The sequence below is a fragment of the Podarcis melisellensis genome, assembly GCF_964234715.1.
Source record: "Podarcis melisellensis genome assembly, chromosome: 10".
NCBI classification, from domain to species: Eukaryota; Metazoa; Chordata; class Lepidosauria; order Squamata; family Lacertidae; genus Podarcis; species Podarcis melisellensis.
The window spans coordinates 31,855,260-31,883,139 of NC_138542.1; the positions used below are offsets into that span (position 1 = coordinate 31,855,260).

Consider the following 27,880-nt stretch of genomic DNA (forward strand, 5'->3'; position numbering starts at 1 on the left):
CTTCCATTTTCTTTCTCTTTGTTCCACTCTTTGACTTCTGTTTCAGTATATTTTCTAAACCGGTAAAGAAAGAAAGAAAGAAATCTAATATACTGAGGCTCCAAGAAATGCATACAGAGAATACAATGCTCTACAATACCATGGGGGGAAATATATTTTAAAACACCCCCAGTTCCCAAACTAAATCTAATTTTTCACTTTTAATTTTCAGAATAGCAGTACTGAGCCATCTAAACAGTGCAATAAATAGACTGTCTTAGGCAAGCGATCTTTAAAAGTACATTTCTACAATCCTACTCACCTTCCTGTTCTGTTTGCAGTTTCTGCCACATCACTTTAATCATGCTTCATCATTACAGTTCTTCTCGATAGGGCAGTTTAATTAAACTTCCTTTCCTCTCTGAATCCAGGAATATACAGCAATTGTTTGTTTTTAAACACCTTCCCAAACTTGATTTTCGGAACATCTTTTCATTAAACCAGCTTCTACTATATCATTATCAGTACCACAGGGAGCTATGGCATGAGCTAACCCACTCTGGGTTATAAATAAATGTCCTCTACAGTCTATGGGTGAACTTCATACAGAGAAGTAATAGGCAATACATCTTGCCTATTAAGCCTTCTGCACATATTGACATTTAACTATTGTGGTTTCATCAAATTGTGTAAATACTTTAGAAAGCCATTGATAGTCACTGTCATTTGTAAGGCGAGGGGAACACAGCAGCCATTAGATTAAATTTCTTGAGTGTCCATAAACCACAAATGGTGTCTGAAGCAAATGATGACACATTCACAAGATAACATGACATGGATACATTTAATCACTACTGCCTATTAACGGCCAAGCATCACCAGACGTCAATATCATAATCTCATGCTGTATGTTTAGCCTCCTTTCTTCTGGCAGGAGTCTTGTGCCTTTAAACCAGCAGAGGGGGATCTCTGGTCCACAAAGCTAACTAGGTCCAGTAGGGATCCTAATTTGGCCATTGCGCCATTTATCCCGTTCCATGCCCACCTGCCCCACGCTGGACAACATTATGTGATATCAGGTGTGGATATGTGTCTGCAAAGCAACAACCGGAAGTTCAAGCACACTCTTGGCAAGCAGGGCACCAATGAGCACCAACACAGAGACCAGGTGGGATTGGCCATGCTAGGGAGTTCAACATCAAGAATGTCTTAGTGCAACCAATGGGGTTTACAGCACTGATCAGCTCATTGGCTTTAAGTGGGCCCAGCACTGCACCTAAGTGATTTTGAGTATGTGGTAGATGCTATAAATTTTTTAGTGTAAGGCTACGTAAGTATTAGAGGGATGTGGGTGGTGCTGTGGGTTAAACCAGAGCCTAGGACTTGCCAATCAGAAGGTCAGTGGTTCGAATCCCCATGACGGGGTGAGCTCCCGTTGCTCGGTCCCTGCTCCTGCCAACCTAGCAGTTCGAAAGCACGTCAAAGTGCAAGTAGATAAAAAGGTACCGCTCTGGCGGGAAAGTAAACAGTGTTTTCGTGCGCTCACCAGAAGCAGCTCAGTCATGCTGGCCACATGACCCGGAAGCTGTACGCTGGCTCCCTTGGCCAATAAAGCGAGATGAGCGCCGCAACCCCAGAGTCAGCCACGACTGGACCTAATGGTCAGGGGTCCCTGTACCTTTACCTTTAACCTGGAGATGCAAGTGAAGCTGTACGCCGGCTCCCTTGGCCAATAAAGCGAGATGAGCGCCACAACCCCAGAGTCGGCCACAACTGGACCTAAAGGTCAGGGGTCCCTTTACCTTACGTATGTATGAATTATCAAATGATTGTCATTTGTCACTACATAAACAGGAGAAAATAGCCGCTCATCACAGCTGATCAGATCCAAGTATAAGGCCATGATATTAACATATGCTATGAAAAGAGGTCCTGCATTTAAATTATTATTATTAATCTACTATAGTGTTCACCTAGAGAAAGGTGCAGTGTTCCTTAGATAAGCAGCATCTGGAGGCTCAGAAGTGATGTTCCACACCCCAAAGTCATTACCTGATTAAATGTAAAAAATTAAACAAAATGGTTCATCAATACCCGCCGAAAGCTGAAGTCTTAATTGAAGGGAGTAAATACTGAATTAGGATGTCCATGGAAATCCTTGCGGTGTAATCACCTAAATGACTACTCAGAAGACCCACTAACAGCAATGGTGTACTCCTGGGAAAGGGTACATAAGATTGAACCTTTACTGTCCTGTGTTCTCTCAAATCCACAAATTACAGTGAGATTTTTTTTGGTGATAGTATTGTTTGGGCTACTGAAAGTCCATGGGAAATGCTGAGAATTAAAAGGGAAGTCACATAATGGAAGGAAGGTGAATATAAGTGGAATGAATGAATAAGCGGCCCTGGTATGACGCTGTCATGCTGGCCCATAAGAAAAATTTGGATGTGGGTGGCATTGAGGAGCAGCAGAGATGTCATACCTTTATGTCCCTTCAGTTCATGGCCATGTGTGTAGCTTTACGCCAGCCCCAGATCTGGTGCATTTAAAAATATATATAAATAAATCCATCAGTAGCAACATATCTTCCAATTCCAGTATAATGTAAGGATTGCTTTGCCGAATTCTTTTATATCTCAGTAGATCATGAGGCACTTTTATTTTATGTGGTAAACTGAATTTAGGCGGTGCTAATCATTTATATGCGCCAAATGCCTTTTTGGAATTTTATGGGATTAAAAGTGGTTAGGATTAAATGTTCACCCACTATTCAAACACTAAAATGTGCTTTTAGATGAAGTACTATTTCTGAATTTCTGTACAGTTTTTACTGTACGATCATGATATGTTGATAAGACCGCTGGGATTACGAAAAATGATTTCTTTTAAGAAAATGGGCCAGAGTACAGGATCATCTGAGCATTTTGAGCCGAAGTTCATAGCGATGGGCATTCTGGGTAACTTTGGGACCTGTCTCAGCTTCTGAATATGTTGATTATATTATTCTTACGCCACAGAGTATTTGGTTAAGATAAAACTAGTGACAAATGTCAATCAGTTTGTACAGTATATTTGTAGCCCTATCCTAACCAAGTTTGCAGATAAGTAGATTTCATTGCTTTGTCAACTGATTAAGATCAGGCTGTAAAAATATCATTTATAAACAACGAAAGATAAGAGAGCCACTTTAGGGAAATGCAGCTTTTCTTCTTTTCTGTATTTGATGTCAGCAACTGCCTGCCTTTCCTTTGCCACCACACCCACTCCCTTTCCTGGGAGTGTCACTGTCACTGCAATTTCCTGCCAGTTTTGCACAACAGTGTGATCCCAATCCCCCGAAAGTGAGTGGTGTGACGAACATCCCATTCAAACCAGCAGAACAAGGAGACCTCCTGTGCATGTCTACCCAGAAGTAAGTCCAGCTGAAATCTGCAGTGCTCCCCCCCTTTAAGTGTGAACAGGATTGAAGCCCAAGTCCCTTTTGCTTTCAACGGGACCTTAAGTTGGAATCTTATGCATGCTTTCCCAGGCAGTATGTCCCACTGGACACAGCAGGATTTAGCAACATCCTTAGGGCTGTGCTGTTAAGTGTTCATGACTTATTCTGAATTCGTGGTCCAGTTAGGCGTGCCTCCCTACTCCGTTTCAATACCTAACTCTGCACAGAATTATTTCACAACATAAAGCAGTCCTTTTCCCACATTGAGATGGATGCCTGACCGGGCTATTCTTGCCAACAGTTCCGTGAAGAGCTGCCCCTTGGGGAGTCTGTAGATGAGGAATGTCATCCCAGAAGGGGAAACTGGGCGGGGACGCGAAAGGAGCATGGCTTTCCTAAGCATGAAAAACTGCCCGGCGTTCTACATCGCGATCATTTAGCAAGAGTCTCGAACGGAGTGGCCACTGAAGATGCAACAATCCGGTGGTCCTAAACATGTCCCTTCGGAACTGATCCATGGGGCTTCCTAGTAAGGATGTTTAGAATGCCGGCGTTCTCCTTACAGAACCCTCCTTCGCTGCCCGAAAACGTGGCGCGATCGAACCTGCTCTCCCTTCCATGCCCTCCAGCCGCACTTCTCCCTTGCACACCACGTTCTGTCCCCCACTTCCACCTCCCCGCTAACTATAGCGCCTTGGCAATGGGGTGCTGCTCGCTCGCTTCTTCTCCATGCGTTTGCAGGCGACGGCTTCGCTCTCTCTCTCTCTCTCTCTCTCTCTCTCTCTCTCTCTCTCTGGGGGCTGCATGCTGGAGCTGCGGCAGGATGGGGGCCCTGCGTAAGGTTGCGGGACGGCATGTGTGTGCGTGTGTCGTGGGGCGGGGGAGAAGAGAGGCGGAGAAGAGAAAGGAAGTAAGGCGGTGCGGGGGGTGGGGGAAGGCTGCAGTGTCTTCAGGACTGAGCCGGCCGGCCGCGCGTGCGCGCTGGGTGCGGAGCAGAGAGGTCATTCCCCCCTCCCCTCCCTTCCCTCATCACCACCGGACCGAGCAAGAAGGGAAGCAGCCAGAGTGAGGCTCAGGCGTGCAGCGTCACGGCGGCGGCGGCGGCTCCAAGCCTCGCCCAGGCAAGAGGCAGCGAGGAGGGAGGGAGTCTGCGCGCGCGCGCGGGTGTGTGTGTGTGTGGTGTGCGCGCGCGCACGGGCGGGGAGGACTCCGAGGGCTCGGCCAGGGAGGCGGCGACGGACGCGGGGAGCGGCAGCGCCGTCCGGTAGGTAAGAGACGGCGGCGGCAACGGGAGTGACGGCGGAGGGGGGGGTGGAGGACGACGACGGGGAAGTGGGCCCGGCGCCGAACGCGTGAGGGGACGTTGGCGGTTGGCGGTTAGTGCCTGACACGAGCGGGGTGGGGGTGGGGGGCGTCGGCGAGGGCGAGCCGGGATGTGTGTTCCGGGGGGGGGGGGAGGCGGCGGCGGCTCCGCTCTGCAGGCGGGACAAGGCTCCTGAGAGAGAACATGGCGGAGGCGGAACCGAGCCCGGCCGCTCCCCTCCTCGGTAAGGGGGGTGGGGAAGCCGGGCTCCTCTTGCCTCAGCTCTCTCTTCCCTCCCTCCTCCCCCCACCCCGTCGCTTCCTTATGGCCGCCTCCCCAGGAGAAGTTAGAGCGGAAGGGGAAAGTTGGAGCCCCTTTGGCGAGGCCGCCCGCAGTTGGGACCTGCCGGTAAGGAGGAGAGGGCGGCGGCAGCAGCAGCAGCCACCCCCCCTCCCCACCCGCCCTGCTTGTAGCCGGGAAGAAACTCCGCCGGACTCCCGTGGCGTCGGCCTCTGCTGGAAGCCGCCGCCCCGCCTAGTCCGGCTGGGTCGAAGCGGCTCACTGTTTCCATTCTCCGCCCCAGCGGGGAAGCAGGGCGGCCGCTTCCCAGGCGGAGATAGGCCTCTTCCGCTTTCCAGCCTCTTGCCAGAATCTGTTCGCATCCCCCTAAAAAAAGGAAGAAGAAAAGAAGGAGCGGCATTTGAACGCGGGGTCAGACTCCGCGTAAGGGAGATTCGGCGTCAAATCGGGCCGAATCTGAATTGAGATCCGGGTCCTGCTCTGCTGAACTCACATTTGTATATATATATTGGGGGGGGGGGAGGGGGACCGCTCGGAAAGAGTTGACGGGGGAGTGCTGCATTGATTGCAGATTTGCCCCCGTTACAGAAAGCCAGACAAATTGGAGAGCGAAATTGAGGGTGGGTGTGGGGATCCACCCTGTACTGTACTACTACCCCCCCCCTTGTGGTATTTCTAGCAAGTATGAGATATCTGATGTCTTGGACTTCAATGCAGTGCAGCTGCACTAAAGTCAGTGGGTGTTAATTTTCATTAAAATAGGCTTAAGGCGTCAGGTTAAGAGGAACTAGAGCAATTCCAGCTTGGCACAGTGAAGTTAACTTCACAAAATGGAAGTCAGTGCTATCCACCACCTCTTTCTAATAAATCATAGAATTGTAGAGTGAGAAGGCACCCCAAGGATCATCTAGTCCAACACCTGCAGTGTTGGATTCCTACCCATAGCTGTCTCTGAGTGGGCTCCAAGCACTAACCTTTTGGTTAATAACCAGATACACTTGACCCAATGTGCCACAGGAGGTGGCCATGTTTCTTAACTGTTCTGGGTTCTAGTGGCATCTCTGCCTAACGCACAGGCTCTCTTCACTTTCTTGTGCTGTGCTGAATGGCTGTACAGTTTCTAGTTGATGTGTCCTATATCAGTATCTGAGAGTAACTTCCTGTCTAAGAAACTAAATCCAAATGAGCCTAAAATGATTGTCAAACCCCATAATTTCATTGGAGGTGGAGAGTGGCCTTGAGGTGCTCTTGAAACTAGCACCATGTTCAGAAAGGATACAGGTGTGCCTGGAAATGTTTTTCACCAATTTTATCCTCCTCGGACATTAAATCTAATATTTCAGGCTTTGATACTTCTGTAGTTTGACTACTATAGTTTCTTCTTGCAAGATTATAGATGAAGATTAGATGAAGATTTGTTTAGAATGCTTCAACTTGTTCAGAATGGTGAGGCTTTGGAAATTTATCTCTCAATGGGATGTGTCAGTGGCATAAATCTCATGCACTGGCTTTTTGCACCTTTCTGGGCATACTTCTTTATGTTACTTTTGTTCTATAAAGCCCTTAATAGTTTTATAATCAAATACTTTCTGATTCCCTTTATCCTAACAAGAGCCTGTTCTATCAAGAGCAGCCCTGCTCTTCTTTCTTGAGTGGCAAAGATATATAGATAATTTTTTGACTACTCCAAAAATATGGAAACTTCTTCCCCTTAAGGACTTATCAAACAACACCTGGAAGTTTAGCAGAAGCAGTGGAAGACCATTCTGTTTCTGCTTTACTTTTGTTACTTTCAGTTAAGCCAGCAGAATATTGTTGTAAATGTGAACAATAATCCTTCCTGAGCCATGAGAATTTGGTAGGACACAACTTTAAATCACAATTTAAGTATAAGAGTGCAATGGACAACTTCACCAACTATAGCAGTGGAACTGCTAATGTGAATTTTATTTTTCCTTGATAACCTCCCCCCTCCCCCCCAAAAAATATATTGACCGGTCATGGGTTTAGAATGGCTAGCATAGTGGCTTGTGAAATATTTTTTCACCAATTTTCTTCAGTTACGTCGATTTGAATACTGGTTTTCTATAAATACTTGGGATTCCATAAGATCCAGTATTCTCAATTTTTCCTTGAGAAAATATTTGAATCTTCATATGCAGCAAATATTCCAATATGGGAAGTTTGTTTTATTCTTCCTAATAAAATAGCAGACTTTGCGCAATACTAGTTCATCTTCAAAATTAATGCTTTGTTGTAAACATAGACTTGCATCTTAAGCTCTTACTCTGTTAACAGGAGTTCTATTCATGGAAGGAAAGTACAATTACTCTTGGAAGGACTCGTTCTGTGTGCTGAAGTTCTGTGAATGGAAGTTCCTTCAAGTCACAGAGAAAAATATTAGAATTGAAGCCATACATCTAGTATGTTATCTAGATGTATGAAGCTTTATTGGTTGACTTCTAGAAGCAGAACATGTACTGCTTTAGTTTAGTGTTGAACTAGATGTGGGAGTTTGCAGACTAGTTTAGCCAGTTGAAACCCATTGCCATCAGTATGCATTCCTTGCTTTGATCAGGTACAGTGGAACCTCTACCTGGGTGCGACCATAATCCGTTCCAGAGGTCGAAATGGGTCGCTGGGAGAGGCGCCATTGTGTGTGCATGTGTGAATGGCAGTTGCCGTTCCCGCGCAGGCGTGAATGGCAGCAAACCCACCAGTTACTTCCGGGTTTGCTGCGGACGTTGGGCGAAATGGATGCAAGCGGAGGCAGACGTAAGAAGAGGTTTGACTGTATTAGTACAGTAAAAGGATTTACCTGGCTCAATATGAAAGTAATTGCTACATTTTTCAGTATCATGACAATTTTTGTATAGTTGTATTCGCACTTGTGATGTGATGTCCGAAGAATGATTAGAAATCAAACAAGAAGAAACAAACATAAGAAATGACTTGAACTTGAGTTTTGTAAAACAAGGCGAAGAACATGAAATTACATAAAGGACCAATTGTGCAAGACATTGAAATATAACTATCAGTTGGGCTTCAGAACCAATTAAATGCAACAGGACCAAACTGCATGTGAGAGTAGTTGCGTATTTTTATTCACATGTCTTCCCTGTTTACATATAAAGTTGGCAGTGGTGGCTAATTTTCTCATTGAAAGAGGCAAGAGGTTGAGGAGAGCTGAATTCTCCTCCCCCGTCCATGATTGGTCAGTGTTCTCCCAGCTGAACTTCAATATTGAAAGTGAGTTAGCCTAGAGAAATTTAAAAAAGGTATACACTTGAATAAACAAATATGACCGTCCCTATCTAGTTTGTGCCTTAACACCAATTCATTTCAGCACCTGGTCTCTACACAGAGAAAGGTCTCCCATACATTTGCCCCCTTTACAGATATATGCACATTCATAGAAATTGTGTTTGGCTGCATGGTATTGAAGCAGTTTCAACTTGTATTTTTAATTCTAAAACATGGAAGATAGAAAAAAATACTGTAATCTAAATGGTATCGAATAACTCCTGACAATTGATAAGTTGAAGAGATGGTGTTGACGCCTATGTTGGAGGCAAAGTGATGGATAGTTTATATAATAGTGGCTGTGCTTAGCATGTGGTTCCAAATATTGTTTTCAGATGGTGAACTCTTGAAAATTCAGCTTAAGAGAAATCAGCTTTCCTTTTGGTGGCAGTAAGGCATCTTTAGTACAGTGGTACCTCTGGATATGAATGGGATCCGTTCCGGAGCCCCATTTTCATCCAGAAGCAAACATAACTAGTGACGGCACATCTTTGCACACGTGCGTCCCTTTTCGCCACTTCTGTGCATTCGAGTGACATCATTTTGAGCATCTACGCATACGCGAGCGGCGAAACCCGGAAGTAACGCACTCCATTACTTCCAGGTTGCCGCGGAGCGCAACTCGAACACGCTCAACATGAAGCATATTCAACCCGAGGTATGACTGTACTTTGATTAATGTGATAGAAATGGCAGTTAGGTGGTTGTTTAGGTAACATGCATTGAACAAAGTTAGGTAGTAAAAATAATTGTGAAGAAGCGTGTTCATGCTGCCATGAATTGATAAATATTGCTGCCTAAATAAATGTATTCACAGTTTATAGGTGAAAACGTTTATTGAAACCTCAAATAATCTCTGTGATACAGCATACTTAAAACACTTCTAATTTATATAACTAGCGGAAGTTTATTAAGATAGCAGACTTCTAAATTCTTGGTGAGTCTGCAGTCAGAGAACAGTGGAGTTTTCTTCCTTGTCAGAAATCAGTAAACTGACAGAATGCTGCATGTAGCTGTTCAAAGGAAGACACATCTAAAAGAAAGGAGGACCTTTCCATACATCATAATCAGAAGGTTTTGGCCTTTTTAAAGTTTTCTTTATTTATTGGTGGACCAATAGAAAAAGTTTTCAAATACTGGTCAGAATTTTTTAAAAACATTAACTTTATAAGAAGAAAGTAGATACATCTGCAAAGATGCTACTTAATACTTTGGTTAATTACAAAATCAAATTAATTTCATTGTTAACCATAACATTATAATGAATTATAACTATAATATTGAGTAAAGACTCTATAAATGTGAATGATTAATTAAATAGTTCTCTGGTTTTTATTCTTGCAACAACTAAACTGTGCCAGTCTTGGCTAATAGAATATTAATATCAAGAAAAAAGGTGGTCAGCTTACCAAGTCTCAATTATATTTGTCAAATTTTATATCCTATCATTCCAACATGGTTTTCAAGCCAACCATGAGTTTACATGGCAGTTTACATTTCCCCCTTATTCATCCTCTTAATGCAGTTTCCCCCATTTCCTCTTTGACATTAATGTGGAGTTCATTGCCTCCACATTTTTGCCATTCTTTGCAAATATTCTAATTCAAAGTAAACCACCCAATCCATTGGGCGGTATGTACCGTATTTTTTGTCCCATAGGACGCACCTAGTTTTTTTGGGGGGGAATAAAGGGAAAAATTTTTCCTGCTATCACATACTAATGATTCTTAGGTGATGGTGAATTGTCTTGTGAACATTTGTGGACATGGGCTTGATTGGGGCAGTAGACAGGGTGAGCACCTTATAAGGTCAACAGTGCATGTGCAGGCTTTCTTATGTTGGTGTTTCTTAAAATTTTTGAACAGCAATTGTAGCACAGATTTCAAACTCTTTAAGTTTTCAAAGCCTTGCCACTTTGTTCATCAAAGAACAGACTTCCCAGAGACAAATTCCATAGCTCAAATAAATGTGCAAATTTGCAGGACTTACTCAGCTTTCATAATTGAATATATTTGACCGGTTTGTGAATCAGAATGGTGTGTAAGAAGTGTCTGCCCTCAAAAGTGGTGGTTACTGAGAACACACTTTGGTTCTCACCACTACCTTTATCAGGCTTTTAAAATTAAGAATGGATAACTCACACAGGGTGGAGGCATTTTCTTTTGTCTTAAATGGTTGTTGACCACTGATAGCCTATCCCAAGGAAATGAGAAAAACTTAGTATCCAGCAATAGGAGTTACAGAAAGTCTAATGAAGAGAGCATAACTTGTAGGGGCAATGTGTTGAAGGTAGGAGGACAACACAGGACATAATATTTAAAGAAACTGGAATGTTGGGAGCAGAAAGACTTGATTGAAGGGTGTAGATTAGGTGGGAGGGAGACTAAAATAGTTGAAGGATAGTAGAAATAAACAAGGTAGTTGGGTAGTATTGAGTTCTATGGCAATAATAATAATATTAATAATAATTTATACCCTGCCCATCTGGCTGCATTTCCTCAGCCACTCTTGGCAGCTTCCAACAAAATATTCAAAATACATTAAAACATCAGTCATTAAAACTTCCCTAAACAGGGCTGCCTTCAGATGTTTTCTAACAGTCAGATAGTTGTTGATTTCCTTGACATCTGATAGGAGGGCATTCCACAGGGCGGGCACCTGGTTCCCTGTAACTTTCCTTCTTGCAGTGAAGGAACCGTCAGAAGGCCCTTGGCGCTGGACCTCAGAGTCTGGGCTGAACGATGGGGGTGGAGATGCTCCTTCAAGTATACTGGGCCGAGGCTAGTATGCAGGGCAAGCATGATTATTTCTGTGTGAATTTAAGAGCTGCTGAACTCTATAAATCAATCTACATACTTCATCATATACATGCAGCTTATTTTATATGCAAATATGCATGGAGTGATTTTCCTTTATAAGGAGGGCTTCTCCAGCTGAGGAGTTTAAATGGGTTGCCCTATATGGAACTGCTTTGTGTCATCCTGTTAACTCCTGGTCTTAAATTCACCTGATAATCCAGGGGGGCTACTAGGCAGTGACCTCTTCCTTTCACTGTAATTGGTTTGTCTTTGTTACTGAAGCAACACAGATGTAAAAGAGAAGTAGAGCTGTGTGTAATAATCAGCATATTGCTGACAATTTACTCCAAAACTGAATAACCTCACTCACTGGTTTCATGTAGACGTTAAACAGCATTGGGAATAAAATTGAACCCCGAGGAATGCCACATTGAAGATTCCACAGTTTTGAAGTCAATATAGGACCGAGTGATCGAACAGTTATTGGATGCTCTGAAATTGGTGGAGACAACACCTAGAGTAGATGTTGCAACATGGGTATAAAGTTTTTGAATTAAAAATTCTTGATTTTTAATCATAGATAGTGAAATCATAGAGTTGGAAGGGACCCTGATGATCATCTAGTCCAACCCCCTGCAATACAGGACTGTGCAGCTGTCCCTTATGGGGGATCAAACCTGCAACCTTGGCATTACCAGCACCACATTCTAACCAACTGAGTTATCAGATGCTTGCCCTCTTCAGGTGAAGCTGCCCAGAGTGGCTGGGGAGGCCCAGCCAGATGGGCGGGGTATAAATAATAAATTATTATTATTATTATTATTATTATTATTATTATTATTACTTAGGGTCATATTTAATGCATATCTCTGCTTTAAGGGTTGTACCCAGAGACTGCATGAGTGGATATCAGGTTGTGCAACTGATCTTTCTCTTCACCTTCTCTCGCTGCTGGGGGGTGGGATTGGGAAACAATCTCCAGGAACTTGGGGAGGCCCTAGTGGAAGAGTGCAGGCCCAGAGTCAGTAGCATATTTATCTGTGGTGTAAAGATCTAATCTTCCTCTTCCCTTCCTTCCCCTGAAGCCCCTTGGCCCCCCAAAACTCTGTCCAGAGGGTTTGGATCAGGGAGCCCTGAACAATGGGATGTATATTGTACAGGGCTTTAGGGGGAGAAGGGAATTACTCAAAATAGCGCAAAAGGATTTTACACCAGCAGAACTCCCACAGGGTTATAGTGAGAATAAATTTTGGCTGGCTACATAGTCAGCTAAATTTTGTTGACCCATATAGTTCAACTTCTACTTCTGACTGCGAACATCTATATTAATGATGCTTCTGTTATTGGAAGGTAATTAATTAATTAATACTAATTTTTGAATGACTATATTTGCTTTGACGCTTTTGAAAACCTCATCCAGGAAATGTGCAAGAAACATCACTGATAGTGTTCATAAAAACATGCCAGTTGACTTCTGTATTGCACTGTTTGTCTCAAAAATGGACAATAATTGATATCCCAGAGACTTAAAATGATATATGTGTCCCTCAAAAAATTAAATATGGGTGTCATGCGGTATGATCAGTGGTTTATGTAACTATTTTATAGGAATGTTTTTGTTAGAAATTAAAATGAATTTCCATGAACACCTTAAAACTTAACTAATATGCTCTGTGTGATATTGTTATGCAATTGCTTTATGGTTGCTTTCTCTCTAAAGTTGACACAAAGCAAAATGTTATCTGAGTAGAGGCGGCTAAAAATAGTGCACTATGTGATAGTCTACATGCAGTAAACTTTGATGTAGCCCAGTAAATAAACTTATCCATAAGCTAGTTCTGAAACAAAAGTTTTTTGAATGTATGTGCTGTTTACTAAACACAGCAGTGGTTTCTGGGCCTTCTTGTTCAAGGGTTAGTCAGATAGTTGGCAGGCAGACACACACTTACTATTGGACCAATATAAATAATCAAATGAAGAGGGAGCATGTTTTCTGGAAAAGCTCATTAGCTCATGGTTGAAGGGGGGCGTTCCTAGTGCTTGGTAGTAATGTGAAATCTGATTGTTCTGCGTAAAAGACAAAATACTTCAGTCACAACAGGATAGCATCAGAGTTCCTGAATTGGACAGAGCATCATCTAATGTCAATAAAGGCCATTCACATCAAGGGAATCCAACACAAAGGCTTTTTTGCACAGCAGGGAATCAATATCACAAGCTGGAAGTGGCAATTAAATGATGCAGCTTGCTGCATCTAGGAGCTAGAACTTATTTGTTTCAGCAGATAATACTAAGCCTGCTCACTTTGTCTAGTAAAAAAGACCCATATTAGCAAACGATCCACTTTTTTCAAAAACCAAGGTCTGTGCTGCTTTCAATTTTACTAGGATGAATGCTCAAATTGTTCTGCTAAGGTCGTCGTAAATAATGTGATGTCTTTCACGACTTCGGTGGAACTTGCACAACAGGAAGGCCTAATTATTGCTAATCTGTCACTTTGGTCTAGTTTAGCTTTTCTTAGAAAGGAAGTTGGGTTATAAGTTATTTCCAAAAATGGTTTCATGTATAAAACACATGTTTGACAATGACTTAATGATTTGTTAACTGTCAGATCTTTTTTAACTGTTGTAAGCTGCTCCAAAATATTCCTGTTTCTGGGATCACACAAGCAAATTTTAACCATCAGTTCAATTTCACTTTTGTGAGAACCAGTCTGGAACTGTATTATCTTTCTAACCTCATGAATAACTTTTACCCTGTACAGACTCTTCTACATGAAGCCCAAAGCTAAATTCAGTGTGCTGAGCAAGATTAGCTTGGACTACATTCTCCCTGACAGCTTCACCAGTCTCTCCCCCCACCCCACCCCACCCCAGTGTTCTATGTAACCTAAGCACATTCCTATTGCTTTGTACTTTTGTAGTGAAGAGATCACAAAGCAAGGAGAGAAAGTATGTTGCCCAGTAGATAATGGATGTGGATGAAAAGGCTACTTAGTGATGAGAGCACTTTTGTTCTCAAGACTGAGGTTTCACTTGATTCAAGAATGTATAGACACAGAATTACGCAACTGTGGCATTCATGTTTTTAGGCACACATGCAAAATATTTTCTTTGACCTCTTGTCAGAACACTTGGCGAAGAATCTGAGTAAGTGGTGTAATGAAAACAGAATGTTGATGAGTCCTCTTCTATCTAGTTCACATACTTATGTATTCAAATGAGGCACATGTGCTGTAACCCACATTTTCGAAGCACTAAATTGCTTTGGACAAGGATTTTTAAAGGACCATCTTCCAGATAAAACTTCCTGTTTTCAGTGGTTATCGCTGGAAGCCCTGCTCAGAGTTCCATCACTGAGAGGCGTGTAGCTGGTGGGTGCACATCACAGGAAGGCATGGAGGCTGTTTCAAAAGCTGCTTTGCAGCATTAATCCAGGAAACTGGTATTGGGTTTAAATGAGAGGCATGGAAAGACTTGCAAAACCATTGTGGTGCATAATGACATCATATCATTGATAGGTTGGTGCCCACCTATCAACTTTGGCACACAAAGCCAATCCTGATAAGAATCTGGTCCCCAGAGGCAAAAAAGTTTTCCTCTACCCTGCTTTAACTCCACCCAACTTTCCATTCTGTGCCCCTGTTGTCAATCAGTTTCCCACACACTCTTCTGTCACATGCTCCTTGGGTGCTTTCAGTTGCATTTGAAGCTAGGGCAGTGTATGTTGGGCAATTCAGTTGGTGGAACTGGTGAACTTATGATACTGTTGACCTAGTCTGAAGCATTAGATATGGATTTTTCTCATATGCACACACATCAGTTTTGTTTGCATAACTCTTGTTATATACTTGTATATATACTTGGTTTTGCAAATCTAATAAGGTAGAACGGAACTTCAACTTTGCATTTGGCTATTTTCAGCTCAGTAGGTATATGGGTCCTGATTTAGTAGGTAGTAATGAAGTTTTTTTCCCCCTAACCCCCTAATGCCACCCTCAGCTGTTCTGTTGTTGTTGTAGCTCCTCCTGCTGCTAGACTTCCTATGCTTGGCTGACTTGAGTGTAGCCTTTTGGTAATGAAAAGCCAAGATGTCTGCTGCCGTGATCGAAGCTAGGCATTAGACATGTTCCACGATAGGGAATGGTCTGTGTGTGAGCAATTTCTGAAGTCCTGTCATGATGTATGTGACTGAGACTTGAACTTAAAATTGCCTTCTGCCTCCCAAGTGAACTGTCACCGCTTGCGCCGCAGCATGGGTCAGCTGACTGGCGCTGAGGGTGCGGGAGTAGAAATGACTCCCCGCATGACTCTAGAGTAAAGTCACTGCTGCCTCCTCCATGGGCTGCATCTGCCCTTCCTGGCTTGCTGTTGCTGGGCTTCCTCCTCCCCTCTGTCTGCTGCAGTGAGAAAGAGTGAGCAAGCAATTGAGGGCGGGCAGGACTTTGGGGAAACTTCTCCCTCAGTATCTACTGAAAAAGGACCTGAATGCTTTCTCTCTCTGCTGGCTTCACAATTTCTCCACATTGTGATTTTTGCATAGCACAAATACACATCATTGATTCGCAATATATTGCCAGGTCAAAAATTATGAAACCAATATCATGATATGGACTTCAAATTGGTTTTGGACAATATATTGACAATATATAGCCCCTTCTTTTCTCGCCTCCCCAACTCCTGTAGGATCCTTCCCATTAGCTTTCGAATTTAGGCCACTACACCTCCCCTCCCCCACCCTACCCCTATTATTGTGGTGGCCTATCCCCCCCGCCCTTTTTTTGGACTTTTCTGCACCCTAAACCTGGCCAGCTGCTTTAGTGGAGGAAGCCATGTGAAGCATGCCGAATTCTTTGCCATTTCACTCAAACATTCTGAAGAATGGCTAGCTCCTATATGTTAATTGCCTGTACATTAACATCACCTTTAGAGGCCTGTCACTGTGTCCTTGACTTTGGTGTTTTGTCTGGTGGCAACTGGGTGTACGACTTTTTGGGGGGAGGTCAGGGTATCCCATCTTTAGAATTCCCCCCTCAGAAAGATCTGTCTGGCACCATTCCTCTTAACATCTCTTAGCACTGGGTTAAAATGTTTTTCTTTACAGATGCTATGTTGCTGCTCTTTTTATGGTGCTGCTTTTATTGATACTTACTTTTTCCTGGGGAAAATTTCCCAGGTAAAATCAGTATTTGTAACATTTTATTTTAATAGTAAGACATGATCCCAGACATGTAAGGTTACACCAAAAGGGTATCTCAACTGACACTGACTTTATAGTTGTCTCAGGACACTGTGCTAGATATATTACCTGCAGTGGATAAGTGACTACGATATTTGCTAAACTTCTTCCAACATACTTTTCAAACAAGCTATCTGTACTTTTTGTTTGTTTGAACACTCTGTATTCTGTACTAATAGAAGATAAAAATGATAAGCCAAACTTGTGCCATATGCAGCTCAGTGTAACAGATTCTTTTTTTTTTCTTGTAGGTATTAAGGCGGTGACTCAACACTAGCACCATGCGTGAATATAAACTAGTGGTTCTTGGTTCAGGAGGTGTTGGAAAGTCTGCATTGGTGAGTGATATTTTTTGGCCTCTTATGAATATGTCTAAGCATTAAAACTTGTATATTTCATCTGAAACTCCCAGTAAGATGTGTCTGGATGTTTCAGGTGACTTCTGTGCACTGTGATGTGCCCGAGTCCAGTTTTGTTATGTGCGAAGCATGTGTTTAGTATTAAGTCATAGGATTCCAGATCCTGGCAAGCAATCCAAGGAAAGCACAATTATCCTGCTGTAAGCATCACTCTCTCTATTAAACATTCTAAGCAACCAATACGTTAATAGGCAGCTGGAAAGCATTTCAGGTGTGTAATATGAACATATGCACATATACCGGTATATATCTGTGTGTATACATATGTTAAATACCAATTTTATTTATCTATTTTTAACCTACCTATAGTTCAGTCAGTACAGTCAATGGAGTGCCCTATTTTTTGTGTTTATTGAGGGTTGGAAAGCTGTTCATTTTGCTTTAAGAAAAAAATTAATGCTACAGTAAAAATTGTCAATGTTGGGAAGCTGGAATTGGAAGTAGAAGTGGTTGTTGCAGAAACAAACAAAATGTTCATTTATTTTTGAATCTCTGTTGAACAATATTTCAAAAATAGGTCAATGGTCAGCTTCCAATAAATTATACTAATGCTTAAACATGAATTCCAAAAGTTAACAGGTAGAATGTTTTAATAGATGCTCTTCTTATCTGTCTGTAGCACCTTATTTGGGCCTAAAATTAGGCTTCATTTTTAAAAACCTTAGTCATTTGAGTTACTTCAATCATTTATAAAAGGTAATGCAACTTATTGTCACTTCATCATGACAAGAATTTGTATAACCTTTTTGTTTTATTATTTTGCTTTAAAAAGGGAAAAAAGACTCCAAACTACCTCCGTCACCAATAAAGAGATTTTACTAGGGGTGTGAGATCATCTGCCCCAATGCATTCTGAATTTTCACTGTCTAAAATTAGGCTGGAAAAAGCCTCAAAAATCGGGAGACACTGAGGAAGTCACTCAAAATCTGGTGACCCTTTGAATGTGTCTCAGCATGGGGTTTGGATATTCAGAGCAAACACTACTTAATGGTAAATGTCAGTCAGAGAAACCCTATGCTAGTCTTTATTCTATTTTTGGTAGGAAAGCAGAGTGTGGAGGGTGATACCCAAAATTGCATGAGCACATTTCCACTTCTTCCCCTTCCCTTTGCACTCATCCTCAACTCCAGAAGGTCTTCCAACTCTTTAGAGAAGATCTGGGAGACTACAGAGCCAGAGGAAATGAATGGGAAGTCCCATTGCACTTTCAGTACATAAAAGCCTCATGCCATCAGATACATATGCAGAGAGAGTGCAGATGTCACTCAGATGCAATAAGATTAAGCGCAGCTCCCTTGAAGGCTTCCTGTCTTCAATATGTGGTAGTAAAGAAAAAAAGAGACACAGATTTAAGCACCTTCTAAGGGGGAAAGAGACACACCGTGGCATTGTCTGAATCAATTAATAGTGGCTGATGTAATTTATAGTACAACTGAGTTTAGTAGCACCTTCATTGTTCAAGGCTGAACAGTTTTTTCTCTGTTTTTTGAAGCAAAGTTCAAAACTAATGCTGGCTCTCAACCTTTAAATTGACATGACAGTGTTCTGAAGAAACTTAATATAAACATAGGCAGCAAGCTAGAAACAACTTGTGTTTTCTATATGTGTAATGAACTGTTTGCAGTTTAAATGTTGTTTTTAATAGGAATATTTATAAAAAATTGCATTAAAAAGGTATGTATATATAAAATGCTGTTTTTGTTGTAGACTGTACAGTTTGTTCAAGGAATATTTGTTGAAAAGTATGATCCTACGATAGAAGACTCCTACCGAAAGGTATGCACATTATTTTAAGTTGTAGTATACATTTAAGTGAATAGCATCTTTTGTGTTATTGAAAACAGTAGCCTATCACCCAAATGTACTTGGTTGAGACAAGCTGGGGATGTTGTTTCACAACAGTGAAAGTTACCTGCTTTGTTTTTCGATGTGGCTAAGTTACAATCCAACCCAACTTGAGAAGGCTACAGGCATTTCTAGTCAAATTGGAATAGGTCCTTTTCGAGATGGAAAGAAGCTTGACCTAGCTTCCGGCAGTCAAAAAATAAAAGTAGGGCAGCTTGGTTAGCTTGTGTCATGAAGGCTATTGGGCTCTCTTTTGAGCACTGAGCACTTTTGAACAAAGCAACTGTCCACAACTTACTATACCATAGTGACAAAAAAAAACTACCAACTTTCCGTGAATGATCTGGAAGAACCCAGTGATGTTTCATGAAGCTAAGTGAGGGTGGACCAGTTCACTGCCAGAATGGGAGAGGCCAGGAAGTGCTCTGAGTTTTCCAAAAGGAAAAATGTGGTGGGTTGTAATTAAAACATAAGAATAAATCATATAGACACAATTATAGCAGTATGAACTAAAATGAGTCACTATGGTCAAGAGGAACATTGTGTTAATAGCAAACAGTAGATGTCTTGAGCTCTAAAAGGCATGCACTTTACCTGCATTGTAGCACATTACTTGAGCATTTTCCAACCTGGTGTCCTCCAACTGTTTTGGAATAAAACTCCCGTAACCCCTAACCATTGGATATTCTGGCTGGGGTTGTTGGGAGTGGTGGACTGGGGTATTTGGTATTAGGAAAAATGGGCTCCCCCCCTAATGTCCTTAAATGGTAACAAACACTTTTTCGCTGTCATCTTGTTCTTCTTCTGCTTTCGCCTTCCCCTCTGCTGGAATTTAGTGTGCAGTTCTTGCTACAAAATAAACCCCGACCCAAGCAAAATTAACATATCTATTTTGCTATTTATTATAAACTCTCAAACTCTCTTTCAGCCTGCCAACTGCTTTGACTATGGTAAGGGAAATAATCTTGTGCATTGTGGGTATAACTTGTAAAGGCAAGTTAATGAGTATTTGAAGTCTTGCTGTTTATACTTCAGTACAAAATTGTGTCTTCTTTTTTGACAGCAAGTTGAAGTAGATGCACAACAATGTATGCTTGAAATCTTAGACACAGCAGGAACGGTATGTAAAAATAAGACTTAAGTGTAAAACTACTATAGGTCAACTTTTACAAATGAAAGAGCAATAGATTGAGCTACAGAATAAGTCATTCCAGTTAATTTCTGTAAACATTCATAAGACCATTAGTATATGATTGTTTTCATTTTTGTGTATTTGAGAGTGTGTATGTTATCCATGAATTTAAAAAAATGAGCTACAGAACAAACTATCAGTGTCTCTTGACAACAGTCAGCATGTCACTGTCATTCTTTGCTAAGTTACAAATAAATTGTTCTTCTTTCCTAACCTATTTGACAAAACTATATAAGTGACATTATTGGTAAGTAGAAGGGGTAATATCAGTGGAGGAGGAGGAGGAAACGAGCATTGAATTCTAAAATGATAGAGGGTTAGTTTTCTGTACATGTTTGAAAGGTATTAAATGCTCACACACAATCACTTCAGCATCTTGATGTTCAGCATCTGTTTAAAAATTGTTTTTCAGCAGGCACACTAAGCTTGTGGTATGGTATGAAGCTTGTACATGTAGAGCAACTGATCTGCATACGTAAACCTGTACTAATTATATCTTGCATATAAGGAGAAACAGTACAGCAATCTTTGGATCCATCCTGTGACTCCCTCCCAAAAAACACACACAGAAAAAAACATGTGGCTGCACCATAGTTCTGCAGAAGGTGCAGCTTTATTTTCAGTCCCTTGCCTATGCCTTTTATAGTGCAGCTCTTCGCTGAGTTGGTATTTTTCACTCAGCTTTCCACCACCTTCCCAATATCATTCATAGATAGTCTGTCAGTTCTGACACCATGTATGAAGCAGTGCTGTGCGTTTCCCAGAAAATTTTCTGCTGTCCTAAATCAATCACAACTAAAGTTAACATATCTATTTGTCTTATATAGACAAATATATATACATAACAATATGTTTCCTGAGGGGTGTAATATATTACATGCTGTGTAAAAATCTCAAAGTGTTTGCGGTAGCCCAAAGTAGTTCATTGAAAATATTTGTCTAAGGGGGGGAAAGCAAGAAGGTGTATTTCATGTGATTTAATTGTTATGCAAGCAAATACCAATGGGTCGGTCTGGTCTGTGAACTTCTTTTCAGCTGAAGAGCAGGACAGAAATGCTGTAAATAAATTCAAAAATGTACCTGGGGTTTTTAAAATACTAAATAATATCTCCCCCCCCCCCTTACATTATTTAAAGGGGAGAAATGAAGGCACTGAAACGATAAACCATTGAGGTGGTATCCTGCCAAGAATGGCTAACTTGTGTATTGATTCCAATGGGTCTACACTGAGTATGACTTAGCCATGTACCACCCAATTTAAACATGCCTAAAGAGCAGCGCACATGAATATTTGCTCTCTCGATACGTTAAATACAACTTTGATTATATATTTGATTTTGTTCTGTATCCATTTTACTACCCAACTTTACTAACGTTGAATGCCTTCATTATACCACTAATTTTTAGGAGGAAAAGGCTGTTCTAAAAACTGAAAATTGGGGTTGACTACCTGTCAGTCACCTGGTGTCAAAAACCATACAGGAAAAGGCTCAGTGCTTTATAAGCCCATATGTGGCACTTGCAAAAAAACAGTGCACAGGGCTTTGCAAACTGTCGAACAGCAAAGCTCGGTATATTACACAGATATACAAGCCCTGAAGATAAGCTGATCATCAGCACCTCTGTGCACAGGGCTTTACAAGTGCCACTGATCAGCTTTTGGCACAGCTGAGTGTTTACCTGCCCCAGACCTGATGTCATATATGATGATAGGTGTAGGGCAGGTGGGTGCCTCACAAGCCAAATGGGGAGACCTGGTCCTAATTTGGTCCATGGGATGGAGGTTCCCCACTGCCGGTATAGAACAAGATGCTGCCTGAAAAGAATTTGAAAAGATGGGGGAAAAAATGTTAACTGACTAAAGATAGCTGGAACTCTGAAGTTTCACTACTAATTTACAGTGTGTTTAATCCATCTGCTTGTTAGACTGGTGCCTTTTTCCCCTGTAAATCTGTAATTCTTGACACAATGCTTCCAGCTTATTTTGAGTAAGTGTCAACTGATTATTTTACATGTCCAGAAAGCCAGCCAGCTCCTGTTTAGAAAAAACAGGATAGGAAAAGTAAATTCATGCTTAGGGGAAAAAATTGCTGTGTGATCAGTCCTCATAAGTCAGGCTGCATTTGTCAGATAACTGTTCTGAGTTCTCCATTTCTGTCATTGTGTTTTACAGGAACAGTTTACAGCCATGAGAGACCTCTACATGAAAAATGGTCAAGGGTTTGCTTTAGTATATTCCATCACAGCACAGTCCACATTTAATGATTTGCAGGATCTAAGAGAACAGATTCTTCGAGTCAAAGACACTGATGATGTAAGCAGTCTTCCTAAGCATTGTTTGCAAATGGCAAGTGGAGGTTCTCTTTAGAAGCACAGCTTATGGCTCTTCTATAGCCAGTGTTCTACAATAAGGACATGATCTGATGTATGCATAGTAACTTGCCTTGGGTGAAAATGGGATTCCTGTTGTCTCTTTCCTTGATATGTGGCTACTCAACAGAAGATCATCTGCTACTTTTATGACTATTGTATAAAAATGTAATTGAACTAGCACAAATTCACTATCAAAGCTTTAAAGACAGAATAAGCAAGAATCATAAATATAAAAGATATTCTTTAAGTGGGACTTTATTATTTAAAATGGGACTTGGGAAGATAAACTATGCACACAGGCCAAGACTAGCAGGATTCATACTGCGTTTGAAAACGTAAACAATGCTTGGATATTCAATTCCTTGATTAAGTAGAGATGTGTGTGCAGCTGGCCATTTTAAAACATTACAAAACAATGAGTACTGTCTGTGATGTTAATTTGGAGCCAGAAGGAAGAGCACTGCTGGTTGGATTCAAAAGAAGCTGGTGCTTTGCTTTACTGCATTACTATATTGTGCCATATTGCTCCGTCTCAGATTCCAATTATCTCATTAGAATAAGTTGCTCTTTTAGGTTCAGAAAGTGGTGAATCATACAAAGGCAGTGGATTATTTTACTAGATAATATAACAGCCCTAAATGTTATGTTAAAATGAAATGTAGATTCAAGTACAGAACTCCAGTGCTGTATAACTTGGATTTGAGAACTCCAAATCTAAGCTACTAGTGGCTTCATTCTCAAATGTTGATGTCTTAAAATTACTTTAATGGTACGATGCATTTTAAATGCATTACCTCTAGTTTGATTGTGTAAGAATCCAGTTTTCAATTAAGACTTCAGATATAACTTTCAGAGTGTGACTGATTAGTATCGGAAATTATTTAACTTTTCACAGTAGTAGTTATTTAATTTACATTTTAAATCTTAATGTTTATCATTTTAGGTACCAATGATTCTGGTTGGCAACAAGTGCGATTTGGAAGATGAAAGAGTTGTGGGAAAGGAACAAGGACAGAATTTAGCAAGGCAATGGAATAACTGTGCATTCTTAGAGTCTTCTGCAAAATCAAAAATAAATGTTAATGAGGTAAATAAATAATTTTACACATTTAATTTTACTTTGTTTATCCCAAACCCACACCACCACTGTTATCAGCTCTTGTGAGTTTTTAATCACCTTCATTAGTCTAGTGTAAAATTAGACGTAAATTTGTACCTAATTCCTATTGAAATCAGTGGGATATGTCATTCGTTGCTGACATATCCTGTTTCATTTCAACAAAATGCAGGTGGAGTCTGGCAAACCTGTCTAAGTTGTTATGAATTCTACCTCTGTCTTAATGCTAAGGCAGAATGATGATCTCTGCTTCTGGAAAAGTCCAGCAGAAAGGGGAAGAGATCACTTCTCCAAAAAGGGGAGATACCTTTTTTGTTCTTGGCATAAAGTAGGGAGAGAATTGTCACCTCTGGAAAGTGATTAACTAATGGCATGAGGTTTCATAGGCAACAGTCCACTTCATGAGAATGAGGGAGACTAGTTGGTCCAAACAGCAAAGGGTATTGTACCTCCTTAAAGACTAATAGATTGGTTGGTCTTCAAGGTGCCACAAGAGGTAGCCTAGGGGTAGCCAACGTGATGCCTTCTAGGTGTTGTCGACAACTCCCATCAGCTGTAGCCATTGTGAATAATGGTTGGGAATTTGGAGGACATCATGTTGGCTACCCAATTTAACCTATTAGAGCAAAAACAATATGGCTGTCCTTCTGGAAATAGACGATCTAATTCACCATGGCATTGTCTTCTGTTAAAGCCAAAACAACTGCTCCTTTGAAGTTTGAATGCTTCTAAATGTTAGAAATTAATAATCCTGTTTTGGAAACTTGTACAGTGGTACCTTGGGTTAAGAACCTAATTCGTTCTGGAGGTCTGTTCTTAACCTGAAACTGTTCTTAACCTGAAGTACCACTTTAGCTAATGGGGTCTCCCGCTGCCGCCGTGCCGCTGGAGCACAATTTCTGTTCTCATCCTGAAGCAAAGTTCTTAACCCGAGGTAATATTTCTGGGTTAGCGGAGTCTGTAACCTGAAGCATATGTAACCCAAGGTACCACTGTATAAATGATGTGAACAGATTGGATGACTCTTTGTTGGCTTCTCTGATGTAAAGATATGCAGCTGCAGAAGACATGATTGGTGATGGGACTGTTCTAGTTATTCCTAAAACTTAAAATGGCAATCTTGGACTACATTTGGGGGACATGCACATTACAACTGACAACACATTTGATCTTTTTTCCCCATGGAATTTCTTTCTTTGAAACTGGTCAGAATGCCTTAAAGTTCCAACAGCTTTTTTTAAAAAGCATGAGCTCTTTAAGAGCAACTATCATTTATGGGTTATATGCAGTATTTTCCCGTGTTTCCCAGGGAACTCCTGAATTGCGCATAAAAATTATTCAAGCAAAAATTGAGCAGGTCTGTGGAAGTAGGGGCAGAAAGAATTTTTGAAACAACTTTTGTGTGGGGAAACTAGCTTTTCAGGATGATATTTACTCTAAAACATAGCCAGCTATTGAATGAAAAGCTTCATTTTATGTGCACATAGTCTAGAATTTATATGAAACTGTAAGGCTTTAAAACATTTTATCTTATTAAAGACCTATTCACATTATTTGGCCCATAGAACTGGATCAGGATCTCCTACTTTGTTTCCTTAATGCAATGTTTGTTCACCTGTCAATTACATTATGTCACTATCACCACTGTATTTTCTTTTGTCTCTGCATCTTATCATTGATTTCAAACTTTACTTCCTTTGCTCGAGTGGTTTGATTTCAAACTATGCAAGCAATGGATGCATTTCTCTGGTGGACTTCAAGTGGGACTTTGATCAGCATTGCTTTCCAAAGAACAATTGAGAGCACACTTAAGGCTCCTGATTTTCCTTTTGAAACTGTCTTTACTTGCCTCATATGGGCCAGACATTCCCTACTGCTGATGTACAAAACAGGCCCAAAATATTTGCAGGATTCTTTTGCTTAACATAGGAGGAAATTAGTCCCCAAATATTCATGCTGAATTGTATGTAAAGTAAAGCTTCCTTAAAATCCAAGCGTATTGTGTGCATTTCTTGGAAATAAGGGGTCTTCAGTGGTGCTACTCCTTAGAAAGTGTTTAGGATTGCAATCTCAGTCTTGTCTGTCAACCCCCTTGAAAAGAATCAGGGTCTTATTTGCATGATTTGCACTTCTGGGGGAAAAAAACTGGGAAAAGTAGCAGTTGTCAATTTTAAGAACTCTGGAAGGCAGAATATAAGCGCTACACATCAGAATTTCGTTTGTGGCAGCAGATATCTGCAGTGATATTTAAATGTCATGTTTAAAAGCTATGAAGCCTGAAAATGATCCCACTTGGAAAACATTGAATATATGAAGCAAACTTTGTGTTCACAGATCTTCTACGACCTTGTGCGACAAATTAACAGAAAAACTCCAGTACCTGGGAAAGCACGCAAAAAGTCATCTTGTCAGCTACTTTAATATATGTGTGTACTGTAGCACTGAGCCAGGTAAGTGTAAGCAAAGTCTTGCCACACTGAAAGCCGCAACAAGTAGTGCTGTATTTTTAAATGATTGATTTATTTGCATTCGCCGTGCTGAGATGCTTTTGATCATTTCAATCTGGTTTTAAATTATAACACTATATCTGCATCCATGTTCACTTGAATATGCTTGAAGGATTGCCAGCTCTTTATAGGATGGGTCAAAAATTCAAAGTTAATGGCTTGGGATTCAGATATAGCCTTGAGGAAATAAAAGGTACTTCTGCCAATGTTGTGGGGGATCTGACTTTTTTTGCCAGTTGCTTCTTGCTGCAACCTCCTGTGACACTTCTCTCAGACCTCAGGAACAGCTTTTCAGGGGCTGCAGTAGGAAAGAGGTGGAAAAATCCTGTTCTGGGAGCAGAATTTCACTTGGGGGTAGTTGGAATTGAACCCTCTCTTGAAATGGGAAACAAATTTTAATGCAACTGAAACATTTAATGTATGAAACATCTTTTTTCAATACAGTGATTCTCTTCCATTGCTTAAATACCATCTGAGTATTAATCTCTGTTTCTCTTTATGTTCCAGGTCTGAAGAACTGTTGCTGACTACAACAGTGCCAGCATTCCAACTTTATTAAACCTACCAACATCTTAAAATGGACTTTCCTGTGGTGGTACCCTTTGCGAAATGGATGACAGCTACTACATCAGTTTGCACATTCTAATCACTTTCCAGTGTCACGAGAGATTTTTACTTATAAATAATCTAAATGTATGCAACTGGTAAAACCAGAGCCTACATCCAGTATTACTGATAAGAGACATTGTTCATCCACCAATGTTGTACATGTATGAAAACTGTACTGTATACTGCAACAAACCCCATACTTCCTATTGGAGAGTACAATAATGTAAATCCGAAAAGCACCACTATTTTAGCGTAATAAAAGAAAGTCCAAAGAGCTCCTATATAGACTACTCCAGATAACTTTGCTTCATCGGTATTTGTAGCTTATTGTAACTTTTTTAAAAGAAAAATACAGGATCACCATTGTATTGTACAAAAGCGCTTTGATTAACTCAACAGCTATATAGTTTTTTAATTTTAGGATAAAAAACCTGTGGAGACAGTGATCTAGTCTTTAAAATGAGTCCTTTCAGTATAATGTCTGTCTAAAGACATTGCCTTTAATATCTGTTGGGAAGGAAATGTCCAGATTTTTCAACCTTTTATTGTATGTTTCCTTTTCCTTGTTTACATAGGGAACAATGTTTATAGTTGTGTGTACAGTGGGGGTCTACAACAAGAAGTGTATATTTTAAAACAATTTTTTAATGATTTAACAATTTTTTGTAAATCATTTTGGCTTCTGCAGCTGTAGATTCTCACTGTGAATTCCCTTGCTTGCTCATGCATAAGTGTATTTGCAATACCAAATATACAGGTTTAGTACTTTTGCCTGTTAGTGATTGTTTTACATGTGTAACGTTTTGGTTGAGATGTTAAATGGTGGACGAGTACTGTGGATGTGAATGTGGGAAGTAATTTTAATCATGTGTAATTGGTCCCAGGGCCTAAGTTGCAGTAATTACCTTTTTGCAGATTTATTTAACAATGCCTTGTTGCTTTGTATGCATTAACGTTTGGGTGTAAAGATTGCGTGTAAAATCCAACAGGGAGCCACAGTATTTAAATTGACCAACCTAATGTTACAACTGCTTTGAGGTGGCCAAATGTAAACTAAAAGCCTTAATTAAAAGTGGTGCAATTTTGTATGACTTAGCATCAGTAGTTCAATAAATTTGGATTGCCATGCAAGGGCTTGCATTACAACTACCTGTAATTGAATGTTTTGTGTAATGTTTCAGTGAGATCAGTAATGTGTTAAAATGTGTGTTTGGCAATTAGAATTTGAAACCCCAAGGAATCATTGCTTGTCCATCCTATACAAGTCAGACTACTTACACATTCTCCTAAATAATCATGGATGTGCTCTGACCACTAATGTTGCCATAATTTACTGGTTTCAGTGGAAACATTCCAGAGTTAGGTCAGCCTCCGTTGCTGAGTATCTTTGCTAAGAAATGTGATAGAAGGAAAAAGAGAGTGAGATTATTTTTACCAACCTTCTTTGTCCCAAGA

General features: G+C 40.8%; 1 protein-coding gene and 1 long non-coding RNA gene across 8 annotated transcripts; one reads left to right on the top strand and one right to left on the bottom strand.

Moving 5' to 3' along the window:
- On the bottom strand, positions 1-4,255 carry LOC309379210. The gene is made up of 4 exons (XR_014172409.1): positions 3,703-4,255; positions 1,953-2,031; positions 302-400; positions 1-54 (listed from the first exon to the last, which is right to left on the bottom strand). It is a non-coding gene; the product is annotated as an uncharacterized lncRNA (long non-coding RNA).
- Positions 3,371-27,571, top strand: RAP1B (RAP1B, member of RAS oncogene family). 7 transcript variants are annotated; one of them, XM_081928127.1, is made up of 8 exons: positions 3,371-3,394; positions 16,615-16,701; positions 18,490-18,558; positions 19,691-19,747; positions 21,993-22,133; positions 23,136-23,279; positions 25,644-25,759; positions 26,324-27,571. In XM_081928127.1, the coding sequence occupies exons 2-7, from the start codon at positions 16,645-16,647 to the stop codon at positions 25,728-25,730; spliced, it is 555 nt and encodes a 184-aa protein (XP_081784253.1). In that variant the 5' UTR covers positions 3,371-3,394; positions 16,615-16,644; the 3' UTR covers positions 25,731-25,759; positions 26,324-27,571. The 7 variants fall into 7 exon arrangements, with proteins under 7 accessions (XP_081784253.1, XP_081784252.1, XP_081784248.1 ...); XM_081928126.1 differs by lacking the exon at positions 3,371-3,394 and adding an exon at positions 4,411-4,542; XM_081928122.1 differs by lacking the exon at positions 3,371-3,394 and adding an exon at positions 4,550-4,685.
- The last annotated feature ends 309 nt before the right edge of the window (positions 27,572-27,880 follow it).

Excerpts from the sequence above, each read along its gene's own strand:
- RAP1B (XM_081928127.1), top strand. The coding sequence starts at position 16,645 with ATGCGTGAATATAAACTAGTGGTTCTTGGTTCAGGAGGTGTTGGAAAG. Across the intron at positions 16,702-18,489 it reads GTGTTGGAAAGTCTGCATTG|ACTGTACAGTTTGTTCAAGG; the intron begins GTGAGTGATATT and ends TTTTTGTTGTAG. Across the intron at positions 19,748-21,992 it reads TCTTAGACACAGCAGGAACG|GAACAGTTTACAGCCATGAG; the intron begins GTATGTAAAAAT and ends TGTGTTTTACAG.